Here is a 14386-nt window from a genome sequence, read left to right as displayed (position 1 = left end):
AAAGCAATGCAAAATTAGTGTTCTGTTGTGTTCTTGGACAGTATCAATGGTATTCTGACATTATTCTTTCTCTCCCTTTTTCTCTCTCTCTCTCACACTCTCATACACACACACACACACACACACACAAACACACACTTGCTGTTAATGATATACTTATGGGGTGGACAAAGTCTGAGGGTCGAGGCTACAAATGTGCAACACTTGCAAAAAGGCTCTCTCATGAACACATCCACAAAATAGAAAAACACATTTTCAGAAGCATAATGCTCTAGTTTCATTTATTTCTCTCTTACAGCATCTCTTTTACAAAACAAATAAATCCCAAAACAGGACATTAGTAATGCTCTTTCAAAATAAAGAAAACAAGAAAGAAACAGAATAAAGAATACAGTGGTTTCGTCTTTGAAAGGAGAGTTCTCAGTGTAATGACCATCATCATTTTTTCCAACTGGAAGAGTGAATTCCACAATGGACAAACAGAGTAATAATGCCCCCATTCACACTTGTTCATTAATCATACACACAGATGCATGCGTGCGTGCGCACACACACACACACACACATGCACACACACACACACATGCACACACACATACACACAAACACACATATACACACACACACACACACACACAGGGAAGACGCTGGTTTTCTTCAGCTTGGCTCTTTATTGCTAAATGTTAGCCTGCTCCCCCTAACAGAGATCAGTGAACCTAACTTGCAGCTCCGCAGGAACAGCTACTGCATGGATGTGTAAAAAAAAAAAAAAAAGTAATAATTTAACAGAAACAAAACTTCATTGCAAATGATTGTTACATAATTTGGGAATGAGTCTATTTTTTTGTGCCACTTTAAGTTTGTTCACCATAGGCCAACATACTGCCACATCTGCAGAAAAAAAAAAAAAAGACCAATCTGCATTACATTGTTCTCCGACATCGATGAGTGTACATGAACTCGTCCGCCCTCAATAGTGTTATAGATTTAATACAATATGTATTAATGATTGAGCTGTTCTAAATATTTAGAAATGGCAAATTCATGTCATCCCATATTCAGTTACTCCTTTCAAAGAATAAATCAATCTCATTGTTAATGTACATCTCTATTAGAAGAGACAAATAACATCAGCAATGTGTTAAAGTTAGATAATAACACACAGACACACACCGAAAAAAGGAAAGAAAAAAAACAGTGTAAAGTAACCGTATAGGCAACAAAATGATTAATTATAACAAGTGATAATCTCTTGGCCTCATTTTAGTTTTGCTTACATCATGCTAGGCACTGTACAAACAGTTAGGAGCCAAAAATCGGAATCAGAAGAGCCAATCAGGAGAGGAGCATGATTCAAAAGGACACCGCAGCTTTCGACGACGAGCGCTTTGACGCGCACACAGTATTCGGGACAGCGGCTCATATCCTGTGGAGGTCGTACTCATAAGCTCTTTATATGCATCTTCATTATCTCCTACAGCGACGTGGCTGTAGTCATGAATAGCCAGAACATTACTGTGTTAAAAGGAGACACACACACAAAGATGAAAAATAAAAATCAACCACTAATATTGCCTATTTTTTTTAATGCATGGTGTTCACCAACTCATAAACTTCATACTAAGAAGATAATATTGTAAATCTGCTTGTAAACACACTCAGTGTTGCTTTGATCGCATTAAGGTAGAAGTTGACGCACAAAGACAGAATTACTCGAGTCCACTTTTCGTGGACATTAAGTTCAACGCCCCACTTCACTTTTATCAAGTCAAACACACACACACACACACAATTATGCACGCATTCATACACACGTTTGACACACACTCCTGATTTCAGAGACACATGTGCTGTACATTTCCTCAAGCTTCAAAGACTGACTGACTCCAAACTGTTACACAGAAGAAAAAAAGAAAAGAAAAGAAAAGAACGAAAAATAAACAATGAACCGAATGACGCTCTCATTGTTCATTTAATATTACAGTATATCTGATGCAGCACCTTCAGAGTTTAAAGAGTGAAAACAGGGAGAGGAGAGTGATGATGATGATGATGACTGGGAGGAGGGGAAAGAGGAAGAAAAGGAGAGAAAAGACGGAATGGACCAGTGATTTCATTTTAAAGGGACACAGACATCATCTTTGCATACTATTCCGACTCGCCTATGACAGCAGAGTCTCATCGCATCTCTATCAGCGAAATGCGATCGAACACTAAAAATCACAATTCAGTTTGACTCAGAACCCGAAAAAAAGATGGCGAGAGGAGGAAGTGGAGGAGGAGGAGGAGGAGGACTGACAGAGGAGAAAGAAAATCAATCAGGCTGTCTGCATTCACCGCCGACGTCCCGAGTAGATTTGTCATCTCTCAGCTGCCCTCCCTGCACTGTCATATTCAGAAGCGTACATTTAAATTTATATTAAATCTCATTCATCTATTCTTCCTCCGTCCCTTGAGGTGCAGTTTTCAAAGGAACGAGCCCACACATGGCAGACAGGGAGGGAGGGAAAATGGAGGGCATAGGCGTCAGTGATGACTAGATCCAGCAGAAGGAAGGGGAAGGAGCAGAGGCTTAGGAAGCGAGGACAAAAAGAAGAAGTAGAGCGACAGAAGGTGGGCAGGTGTAAAGTGTATTTACTACAGTTGCACGCACACTTGAATGCACTGGTCCGTTTGGAGAGACGAGACGGACAAAAAGGGGGAAGAGTTACAGACAGACAGACAGAGAAAGAGGGTCAGAAGAGAATATTTGGAAAGTCAGTGGCACCAGTTTGCCAGTCAGTTGAGTAACGATGGCTTCTGCATGACCCGACATAATCTAGGGTGACACGTCTCTTCGTTTGTTGTTTTTTTCTCTACGATAACTTTGTTGTTTTGTTTTTTGTTTAGTTTTTTTCCTCTACACCATTTTAGTCTCTCCAGTGTTAAAAGAGTTCACTTTGTGGCCTCTCGGGCGGTCGGGTTCGTTTGTGAGATGTGCCGTGGGCTGGCCAATGGGAGAGTGAGGCAGAGTGGACTGTGGGAGGAGCCATCACCAGTTCATCATAGAGTTTCTGTTGAGGGTCATGAAGAAAACTTGGCTGCTACCTCCCGAACGCACTGATGCAAAGAATACCTAGAGAGAGAGAGAGAGAGAAAGAGAGAGAGAGAGAGAGAGAGAGAGAAAGAGAATATTACAAACAAATCAGCTCTCATTTCTTATTATTATCATTTCTCAATCTTTTTCTGAAACGTTACTTTTGGGAGTAAATATCACTAATAGCAGGCAATTAAGGGTATTATTATTTTCATGCATCTGAATTAAATTAAAGCGCAGTTTTGACGTCAGCTTTTGTACATATTTTCGACTAAAATCTCAAATCTCTGTGCAATGTGCTGTATACCAAACTTCATGCTAAAAATGTATGCACGTGCACAGAGGCAGTGATGAAATCGACGCCACTTGAGACAGGGTGCAAATCAAGATAAGAGCAGGTCAAGCCTTTATCAATATTTGTGATTCTTCTCTAATACTGTCCAAGCAATGAATCACAGACCATCAAAGAAGACATGCAGTACAGCTGTGTTTTACCTTGTCGTTTCGCTCACAGAGGAACTTCAGTCTCTGGGCTCTCTTGTGCATAAAGACTCCATCCAGATGACCTGTCTCCACAGAGCGGATCTCTATGGCTTTCTCACCCCATCCCATAATCTGATTAGAATGGATATAGGCTGGAAAGGAGAGAACCCAAGTGAGACATAAGTGATAGTGGAAAAAAAAACAAAAAAACATAAACATATTTACGCTACATATCATTTGGTTCTTTTCCAAGCATGTAGATACACAACAGACACAAGCCATTACTCTTTCGGTTAATTACCGACGCTTTGCTTCATTTGGAGGCTTTAGCAATGTCACGTCATTTAATGATGCAATGATCTATTTTACTGTTGAGTACTTCTCTTTGCTTCCCCCCTCCATTACTCAGAAATCAGAGGTCCAGGTTGAATACAAAGCAGTGCCACTGAAACCTGGTGATATTTCTGCAGAGAAGATGCTTGCTGACATGATTCATGGGGCATGTCTCTGCTCTCAGTGATGGCAATCTTTACGCAATAAAAAAACGATTTCCACACCCTCGAGCGTCAACATGCACATGAGAATCTGGAGACACCAGCACTAGTCTAGATAGAGGCAACTTTAAAAGTGGTAATACCCCTGGTGGCCACACGAGGGCAGTAAAATACAAACAAATTAAGTGGCATTTCCTGTTCAAACAGACCTCATCCTCATTTCTTTGTTGGCCTCGCTCACTCTTGCTTGCTCCCCCCTCTTCCCCTGTGTCTTACTCCCTCGCTTTTCCTTTTATATTTACTCACGTTCATGTAATATCCGTTTATCCTTTCCCCAACTTTTACCCTCACTCCCCCCTCTTCCTCTTTTTTCTGCTGCCTGCTAAGCAGCTCTGGAGGCCTTCCTGTGGAGGCTGATGTTATAATGTGATTTTTGAATGTAATTAAACCTTAAATGAACCCCCTCGATAAGCTCATTTCTCAGATTCCTCACCTCACCAAACACTTTGGATTTGCATCACAACACACACATACACAGGCGCTGAAATCGGTGCTGGTATATCACTGTTTTAATGTCCCCTATGTTATACAAATCTATTTAAATCAATCAACACACATACACTTCAAATATACACATAGGACATACCAACAGAGGTAGGCATCTCTCCCCACTGGAGCACCACATCCTTGGTGATTCGACCGTAGGTGTTGACGTAGACGCCCTCGTCCTCGTAGCACAGCAGCATCTCCATTCCATCAGTTTTAGGCAGCACCACGATGGCATGGGGTGTCACCTGGCTCTGGATCTAATACAGACACACACACGCAAACATTTCGCAAGCTTTAATTTAATCTGTCAAATTTAATCACGATCTACATTAGATTAAAAATATTACAGAGGTTTCAACATAGGCATTTAATTCAACAGAATTTGGCGGCCTCTGGCATTTTTTTTTTTTTTTTTTTTTGGGCCGGCCTGCTTTCTGTAATCCTCTAAAGGGCAAGTTTGTGAACACTGACAAGCCCGGCAAATATCAGGAGCATCAGTGCATCAAGAGGTTCAAACTTTGGATTGTTACCTGAGAGGCCTCGTTCCACATAATAAGCAAACAGACAAACCTACAGCACTTTTTCTCCCAACCATAATTAACAGAAATAACATCAGAGGGGGAGGGAACAGTTTCACATGTACACATGTAACTTGATTCTGTGGACAGAGACCAGCCGCATTTTCTGCCACCAGGTATGACTTAAGACTAGACACTTGGGGAGCACAACAAGGGAAAGTATCAGCACAACAAATGGGTGATAAGGTGGTGAAGAAACTCATCTTAGCCCACGAGAAGCAGCGTTCACACAGGAGCTGGGCACTCACTGCCACACTTCTGCTCACTCTGACCACACTGAGGTAAGGCAAGGGTCTAGCACGGTCTTTGGACTGCAGTTTACTGAAAGGAACACTAACAATCGGCATTGCTTATGTTTAATATGCTTTACTTCTGCAATTTTGTGTTGTGGTTTCGGCGCGATCAAACGCCTTCAGTTGGTAAACACATCTTTTCTCCTCTCAGAGTCACGTGATGTCTGCTGTGGGTAAGATGAATTTCTTCACACAAACCGATTTCTAGCTAAAGTTATCCGTTAATGCGTATCCACTATGGGTTTTTTTTTTTTTAACTAAAGATCTATTGATCTAGTCTAAAGGGGTGGATGGCAGGATGTCACCTTCATCTTTTTGGCACACTGGAAGAGAAGTTGGCAGGAAAGGAGAGAGAGAGGAAGCATGGATGAAAGGTGGAAGCAGGAAGACAATCACGTCACAGTTCATGAACATGTGCAGTATGGGCTATAAAGATAAATGCATGGTGCAGTCGTGTGTCCTTACATTTGTATTCAGTGATTTATATTTACCAGAATAACAATCAAGACTTTGGCTGAACTGCATTTGAACTTATTTCAGGAAAAGCGTACGATTAGTGACACCACCACGGAACAAACTAATCTGCATGCATGTCCCATAACTGATTTGCATTCAAGCAAACAACAGGACAAGTACTGATGGCCTACCTAGCTCTCATCAATGATTGAGTGACTCTCTCGATGCTCTTTTAATGACCTTTGCTGCAACAGGAAATTTTGAAACAGCTTCTACTTCCCTGTGCTCTGTAGTAAGAGCAATACCGTATTTTTGAGCTACGAACCATAGATAATCAAAGCTCAATGCACCATATCTAGGAAACAAAAAAAAAATCTGGTAAAAGAGGTAAAACTGCCATCAATGTCTTAATTTCAGTTCAATCTTCTAATTGTAAATCAAGCAAAGAGGTGATCTGTCAAGATAAAGTCATTGTATTCCTAAAGGCCAATCCAGCGTAGGAGTCATTACTGTTCTTGGCGTGGGAGATCAGCTCGTGGATAGAATAGGATTCTAGCATGAGAGAATGAAAAAATACCTCATGTGTAGGCTTTGATTGAAAGTCATTAGAGCTGCAGCAGCCTGATTGAGGGTAACTTACAGAAGATACACACACGCAGACATATGGAAACACGCGGCGCCGCACTTACATGTGAGGGGATGTAGATGTCGTAAGGGTTGCCTGAGTCCACGTCGATGACATGGAAGCCCACGCTGGAGCCGTAGATGACCTTTAACCTCTGACCTTCCTCCACCGTCAGGTCAACCAGCTGGGGACGGTGCTGCAAGTCAGTGAACGACTGAAAGGCAAGAGACAGCGAGAGACACCAGATGCTTAGGGGTAAGAGGATGATGATGGAGTGAGAAAAGACAAAGTCAAAAAGGAAATCAACAATAAAATGATACATCATTCTGAGCCTGTACATATAGTTTTCACTTCCACACCTTGAAGGCCATGAACTTGTGGTAGGGTTTGGGCGCCCAGGCATAGATTTCCACAGAGTTCTTCAGAGCAATCACCAGGAACTTAATCCTCTCATATTTTACTGGAAACATAAAGACACATACATGAGTTTCAGACTGAGTTCATTTTAATGCTCCATTCAAACATGAAAAGAACTTAACCTGCTCCGGTGTATATACTCTAATGTACATTCAATTTTAAAAGTAGGTACATGAGACATTTTCTGTTTTTTAAAATTAGGACCATGTTTGTAAACCCTGTTGCCTCCTGGCACATGCCTCCTTGTTACCTTCTGCTAGAGTTACTTCTGCTAGAGTTACCAGAATATAATTTCAGTTTAATGAAAAAAAATATATATACTTCCCTTTACAGCACAAAGCAATCTAAGAGGCAGCAGTAACTGGTAGCAAAGGTAAAATGCAGTTTAAAGACTGGAAGATCATTTTTGCTCATCAAACAATTAAAAAACAGTTTTCAAAGGCACTTTATTTTGAAAATTCAGAGTGTATGGTATAATATTTTCTTTGTCTGTGTTATACCATCACTGCATAAATGCATATCACCTGAATGTCGAATATTACTCTTTCACAGGGATTTAACAACACAGCCAGAAACCTACATATAAAACCCCCCATTTCTTAGTATATACACATATACACACACACACAAATCCTTACCAACTTTATAATGCACACAGCCCTCCAGCTCCCCGACTGTAATCCAACCCTGCTTCTTTTCTACTTCTGGGTCGTTGTGTAATATTCTGTTCCTCAGCCAGGACAAGTAGTAGACACGCAACTTATTCTTTTTCCCTGCGAGAGGAGGAACAGAGGTAGAAAGAGTGATGAGATCAAATTTACTCGAATGAAGTGAAAAAAAAAAAAAAAAAAACCCAGATAAATTACTTTTCTTTTTTGGCAGTAAACAACACACAATGGCAAATTACCTGGCCATTGTGACTGACCTAGATTACCTAGATTTGTATGTTGATTTTCCTGGGAATATGATTATAAGTAAAGGTAATGATATGTGCTGCAGTCTGTGTTTCGTGTTGTAAAGCACAATCTGCATTTTGATGTGTATGCTGGCATGCGAAATCGTATCTACACACAATTCAGATATGCTGGACGTGCGGGGTCTGTGTATGTAAGTATGCACCTGCATGTGAGCGTGCATGCGTGACCATGTGTTTAAGACCTACCAGATATGGTGACCAGCACATTGAGCCCCTCCAGCACATCCATCTGCAGGAAGCGCCGTCTGGTGATCAGGTTATAGACTTTTCCCTGTCCGCTTCGGTCAAGCAGCATCAGACCATTTTCTGTCCCAACCAGCAGGTTCACACCTAAACACACACAGACACACAAACACACACATATATATATATGAGTCGGAGGCACGGAAAGATACACAAAAAAAAACAAACAAAAAAAAAAAACAGAGATGGGGATAAAGGATGCTTCCTTCTTACCCCAGAGTGCAGCACACAGGATCTCAGAGTTGAAGCGCTTCTTGTATTTTCGGATCTCAGGTGTGTCACTGTGGGGTCTGATGTTGGTAGGGTTGACGTTGACCACGGAGATCTTTCTGGCTTCGTTTAGTCTGGCCTGCTCCTGCCTCAGCAGCTCATTTGCAAACATGGCTACGATACCACGGAGGAGGTGAAAGAAATATGTGATTTTATGGGGTTTTTTTTTGTTTTTTTTTTTAGCAAAACAGGTGCTAGTAAAATGTGTGGCCAAAGCTTCAATAGGTTTTTCTTACCTGCTGCTGAGTTCTCATTGTCATCTTCACTTGGCGATGTCTGATAGACGCGTGGATCAACAAACGGGGTAAAGGACGCTTTGGAGCCCCCCACACCAAACTGAAAGACACAAAACGATGACTAAATGATGTGCTGTGTGTGAATAGCTTTTATAGGCACTGTAAGAGCTGATAGTAGTCCGCATCATCACATCAGTATGTTTTAAAATTCCTACTTTATGTATGATATGTATGAATTAAACTCATGTTTCATTCACAGGTCTATATCCATGGAAAGGGTATTAATGTGTGTGTGTGTATGTTACGTGTGTGTCTCTGACCTCAGCCATGTCGCCCAGTTCCTGCAGGGCTGAGGTGGGTGTGGCTGAGGGAGAGTTGCTCTGCTGTACCAGGTCAGGGAGGTTACCATGGTTACTGTGATTCCCAAACCCGTTACTCTCAGTGTGACCGCCTCTCCTCCTCTCCTCTGCCTGAGAGACAGGAAGAGAGAGAAAAGAATGATACTGAGAGAGGAGTTTTCAGCAAAGTGAGAGGAGTAGAAATCCCTGTGACTAGTGTGTGTGTGCATGTGTGTGTGTGTGTGTGTGTGTGTGTGTGTGTATGTGTGCGAGAGAGAGAGAGTGCGTGTGTGTGTTCATTTGTCACCTCTCTCATCACTAGAGTGCCGTCCTTGGAGCTATTATAGGCATCTCCCAGAGAGTCCTCTGTCAGCCCTCCATACGACTCGCCACTGCTCTGCACCGGTGGCCTGCAACACACACACACACACACAGAAAGAAAACACACACAGTCCCGATTATTTACAACACAATTCTGCCAAAACTGTAGTGACAAGCTACTGGCATGGTGCATATTCCAAAGACATGCATATCTCAGCACAAATGAAAACTGACAGGTCCAGCCTGAACAAAAAAAAAAAAAAAAAAAAAAAAAACAGAACAAGAGAGAAAAATAAAAACAGGGAGGACAACTTACATGATACGGGGGATGTCACTAACGGCGACAGTCCCATCATGGCCCACTGTCTCCCCATCCTCATCGCTGCTCTCTGATTCATCACTGGAGGACGAGTAGTCTGTCACCTTTATCAGAAGAAAAGAAATACAACCGTCTGAGAAACAACAGTGTCATAAGACAATGTATTTATTAGGGTTGTATTCAAATGACCTCCCAAATGTACTCACAATTTTCACAAATCTCAACGGTTTGTCGGTTACCCAGTGTTATATTACCCAGTGTTTTCACCACTGGGTAATGGGAAAAGTGATACACATTTCTGTTGCTGGTTTCACGCCATTCCACTGATCTACAGTTGGCGGCAGTAATGCAAAAAAGTGCGTCATAATGCACCAACAAAGGCAAGAAGAAGGCATCAAGCTAGCAACAATGAATGTTAACAATGCCCGATTTGAAATACTCGTTTTATGAAGAAGGAAATGCATTCGACGCGTTCGTTAGAGCTCAAGGATACACGCACCAATGTGCTGTGGCGAGCAACAATGAATGTAAACACAACTGTTGTTAGAAAAGAAATACAACTCCACAGGGCACGTTAGATCTCGCTCCGTAGGTTGTACAGACTCACTCGACCGAGTACTGGATTTGAGTTTTATCAGAGATCAGTTTGCAAAAAGAGTTCAATATATTCTTAAATGCTTCGGCAGTACACTGGAGCAGTTTTCAAAAGAAAAAGTCAACTGAGAGTAGCTTTGAAATTGTGTTTGTGTTTTGCTTGTTTTATTTTTGACACGAACATGTGTCAAAAATAAAACGATAATGACGACGATGATGGATTATTATTGTGTTGTTATTCTCAGCAGTTCTATTTGGAGGCCAGGACTGGATGACTGCAGTCTATTATTGTCAAGTAAATACACCGACAGTATCTGCTAACACTTATCATTATTAGAAATGTCATCTTACCTTGACTGGAGGTCTGCTGCCTTCCTCTACCCTCAGTTCTCTGAGTTCCTTAGCCAATGCACTTAGGTCCTATAAAGAGGGACAGGAGAGGAGAAACAAGCAAAGTCATTCAGATCTGTATCATCAGAAACCAAGATGCCAAATCACATACAAGGAGAAGGGGAGCAGAGAGGGGCAAAAAGAGGGACAAACCATCAGCATCATGACAAGAGGACAACTGATTTGTTGTCGCACAAACATCTGGGCCTGTAAACATAGGCTTCTTGGAACAAGAGTGCTCACCTGAGATCCCCTAAATATTTTGTAGTGATCACAGATGAGCTCTCTTATTCATTCACAATCAAATATAAATTCTATGAACACAGGTCATGAGAAGAAAAAGAGAGAGGCAGGTAATCGGTGTACTACTGGAGTGCAGCATCAGCCTGCACCCCCACTACCAATCATTCCCATGCCAACCGGCCCGTGGTTTCCTCCCTTCCCCTCCCTCCCCATTCAACCCAGCCCATGGCTCAGACCAAATTCATGCAGACGGAGGGGGTGGGGGTTGGGGTGGGAGGAGGACCGTCATACACGGTGGGCTTACCAGCTCCTCCTGACCAGTAACCGTGACAACAGAGAAACAGGAAAGGAGATTTAGAGACTGTTTCATGTGCTTGGTAGTTCAGGTCTCAGGTTCACACACACACACACACACACACACACACACGCACGCGCACACACACGCCCACAACACATGCATTCATATGTGCAAACTGGCACAAGCACGCGTCCACATACACTCTCTGGGGAATGTGTGTAGAAGCACACATGCACTGCCAATCGCCATCACACCCTGATATTTCCAAGCTGAAAGAAACAAACGTCGTCGTCTCGTGAATCCAGACTAACTCCACCATGCCAGGGTAAAAAGCGGGGGCTCTGAAGATCGAGGCAAAATAAGGAAAACCGGGATAAAAGAAGGGGGACTCGAGTGTCACTAACCTCATCTATGGCCTTTCTATAGCTCTGAAGAATGAAAGGAGAAAGAGAGAGAGAGGCAGAGAAAAAGAAAGGTAGAAAGAAAGAGAGAGCAAGACAGAACCGGATGAATGAGCAGAGGAGATCTAGTAGATACCCAGAGAGGAGATTGCTGCGATAGAAAGTGTGTGTCTGCGTTGTGCAACTCACTGCAGGTCTGCTGGGTCTGGCTGATTCACGGCCCTCCTCCTGTTTGGACTTGGCCTCCTGATTGGCTCCTGGAGGGGATCCTTCCTGCTTGGTTTGACCTATCAGAACAAGACGATAATTACACAATTGACCCACAAACAGCAGATAAACGAACTTCATCATAATCACAAAAAAAATGGTGATTTCAATTTTGATGTGTCCTATTTGATCATATTGTGAAGAATTTGTGCTTCTGGGTTGAAATCACATTGAATCTATCCATTCTCTTTTCTCATCCTATTTTTATACTCTCTTATAGTCTCAGCTTTTACATTTTTCTGCATATTTACAGTCAACACCTGACAAACATGAAGGAATACCGATCCCACCATACTGCTACGTCTGTTTATGCCATGTGTTTGTCAGAGGGAGATCCATGCATAGCTTAGATATCCCTCTGGCCTGGTGTTTGACACATCCCTATACGCCTCTCTCTCTATCGCCCTCTCTCATTTCCTCTCTTCTGTCTCTCTGGAGGCTGAGAGCAACAGGGCACATCAGAAAGGTTGATCAGAGCAGAACTGCGACTGACAATGTCCCGCTGATAGCCCCTGAAACACGCTGGATCCGTGTCAGCGTATGTGGATTATTCGTGTGTTTCTCTGTCTGTAACTTGCACACACAAAAAAAGCATGTACACAAACATGCTGGTTTTTTTAATTGTTTGAACGCAAGGGTAAAGGTGTATTCGCCTAGTCTCGGCATGTGGATGTGTCCGTGGGTTTGTGAGAGTGTGTGTTTGTACCTCTCCTCTCGGCTGAGCCTCCCTGAGATGAAGGGGAGGAGGAAGATGAGGAGTTGGAGGAGGTTCTTTGCAGCATGGCGTCCAGAGAGAGCTCTGAGCGCCGCAGGTCTGGGTTACTGCAACAGGGGGAAAATATTTCCATTAATTTTGCAGTTGTTTAAAATTAAATTATGTAAAAGAGATATATGCTGTAGATAATCTGCAGATTCTTCAGTTGCAAAGAAAGGGTTAGTTAGTCTTTGTAAAAGTAGCACTTTTTGCAATGGCATTATATAGTGTTTTAATGCAATAAAACTGCAAAGAAAGTGTCTTAAAGGATAATTGAAACAATAAAAGTGACTTCAGGTGTTTGACCTGAGAGGTGCACAGTGATTTTTACCTGGCTCGTATGAGCTGAGAACCTGTGCGAGGGCCCAGACCCACTCCTCCATTAGGCGAATTCTTCCTGACCAGGGCTGGGGAGATGGAAGTGGTCCTCTGTGGGACCTGGACACGCACGAACACACACAGACAGAAGGTTCACCATTGCTGGAACAGCTTGGCTGTTTAATTCCCTAAGCAAGGAGTTCAGAGCTTGTATCCATGGTGTTATTTAATTGTTACATCAGTAATATATCCATGTGGTGGTCTGGCAAAACGCAAAAACTGACGCATTTAATTATGGGTGGTGACGCTCTAATAACTACTCTGCTATTAAACAATGTTTATTGGCTGGTTGTTGTTGTTGATACACCTGAGTCTGATCAAAATGAAGCCATGTTGAGGAAAGTGAAGCATTTCAAGACATGTTTGTATTTCCAGCTTGTAGTCAACAGCTTAAGCCCGCCAGCACTTTTTTTTTTTTTGCGATTCTGCACAAGCTGATTAAATCCTTGCAAAGCTGAGCCTTTTCGCTGTAATTTCAACATTATTTCAGTTACCTCACCGGAATAGAGAGGATAACATTGTGTGTGAAGTTATACATCACAGCTTCAGCCGATTCTACCCAAACTAATGAGACGTGGAATATGGTTAGCAGAATTTGCATAATGACTTTTTGCTGTTTGTAGCATGTAACCATAACTGACTTAAAGACATAAAAGGATGTAAATGCACACTAAAATATAATGAATAAACAACATATTTGGTGAATCAATTTCCTCCTTTCTGAATGTGACTCTCTGACCTTCGGTGGAATGTCTTCCTCTCTCAGCCAGGCCGTCCTGTCCCGATCCCTGTCTCTGTCCCGTTCCCGATCCCGTTCCTCCCTGCCGGCGATGCGCAGCGGAGGTCCGGGGGTGTCAGATGTGGGGTCTGAGTTCTGCCGGGGCATCTCGGGCCTGGGGGAGCCAACGCTTACGGCCTCACTGAGCGCTGAGCCCGTTTGGTCCTGCAGAGACTGAGAGCCGGACATGGAGCTGGAGTGGGTCTTCACTGGGACAAGGTGAGCCATCTGAGGGGGCCGAGAGGCAGAGGAAGAGGACGCCATGAAGGAAACGAGGTTGGAGAAGGTTGAGCATGGCGGGGAGATAAGGGGGTGTGGGGGAAAGAAGGATTAAAGGAGGAAGAGAAAGATGGAATAGAGTTGATGATGTATGGTTTGGAGAAAGGAAATAAGAAGATGGAATGGAGCATGGAGGGGAAACAGAGAAGTAGAGAGAGAGTTGGTTGGAGAAAGAAGGTAAAGATGGAGGCAGAAATAGATGAAGAAGGGGGGGGTATAGACAGCAGAATAGAAAGAGACAATAGAAGTTTTAGGAGATGAAATAAAAGATGAAAATGGAGATTTGTAAGGAAGAAAGGACAATGGCAGAAAACAGATAGAGAGAGAAAA

The 14386-nt window shown here is 42.7% G+C and overlaps 1 protein-coding gene across 9 annotated transcripts in view; it reads right to left on the bottom strand.

Annotated features, from left to right (window-relative positions):
- Nucleotides 1–264: 264 nt before the first annotated feature.
- The window catches only part of tnika (TRAF2 and NCK interacting kinase a), a 61113-nt gene continuing 46991 nt past the window's right edge, over nucleotides 265–14386 (bottom strand). For 4 of the 9 annotated variants that reach the window (XM_056393369.1, XM_056393375.1, XM_056393371.1 and 1 more), the window contains 18 exons: nucleotides 13739–14005; nucleotides 12953–13059; nucleotides 12574–12689; nucleotides 11790–11887; nucleotides 11604–11627; nucleotides 10620–10688; nucleotides 9672–9778; nucleotides 9342–9444; nucleotides 9017–9166; nucleotides 8697–8796; nucleotides 8404–8574; nucleotides 8134–8277; nucleotides 7610–7744; nucleotides 6914–7014; nucleotides 6619–6768; nucleotides 4700–4859; nucleotides 3572–3711; nucleotides 265–3115 (listed from right to left, as the gene is read on the bottom strand). In XM_056393369.1, the coding sequence (XP_056249344.1) occupies nucleotides 3032–3115; nucleotides 3572–3711; nucleotides 4700–4859; nucleotides 6619–6768; nucleotides 6914–7014; nucleotides 7610–7744; nucleotides 8134–8277; nucleotides 8404–8574; nucleotides 8697–8796; nucleotides 9017–9166; nucleotides 9342–9444; nucleotides 9672–9778; nucleotides 10620–10688; nucleotides 11604–11627; nucleotides 11790–11887; nucleotides 12574–12689; nucleotides 12953–13059; nucleotides 13739–14005 (2226 nt within the window). In that variant the 3' untranslated portion in view covers nucleotides 265–3031. The remainder of the gene's footprint in view (nucleotides 3116–3571; nucleotides 3712–4699; nucleotides 4860–6618; nucleotides 6769–6913; nucleotides 7015–7609; nucleotides 7745–8133; nucleotides 8278–8403; nucleotides 8575–8696; nucleotides 8797–9016; nucleotides 9167–9341; nucleotides 9445–9671; nucleotides 9779–10619; nucleotides 10689–11603; nucleotides 11628–11789; nucleotides 11888–12573; nucleotides 12690–12952; nucleotides 13060–13738; nucleotides 14006–14386) is intronic. The other 5 variants (XM_056393370.1, XM_056393377.1, XM_056393378.1 and 2 more) reach the window with 3 other exon arrangements.

Source organism: Seriola aureovittata, chromosome 13, assembly GCF_021018895.1.
Source record: "Seriola aureovittata isolate HTS-2021-v1 ecotype China chromosome 13, ASM2101889v1, whole genome shotgun sequence".
Classification (NCBI taxonomy): domain Eukaryota; kingdom Metazoa; phylum Chordata; class Actinopteri; order Carangiformes; family Carangidae; genus Seriola; species Seriola aureovittata.
Note: the sequence above shows the minus strand (reverse complement) of the source record. Positions and strands in the feature narration are given on the sequence as shown.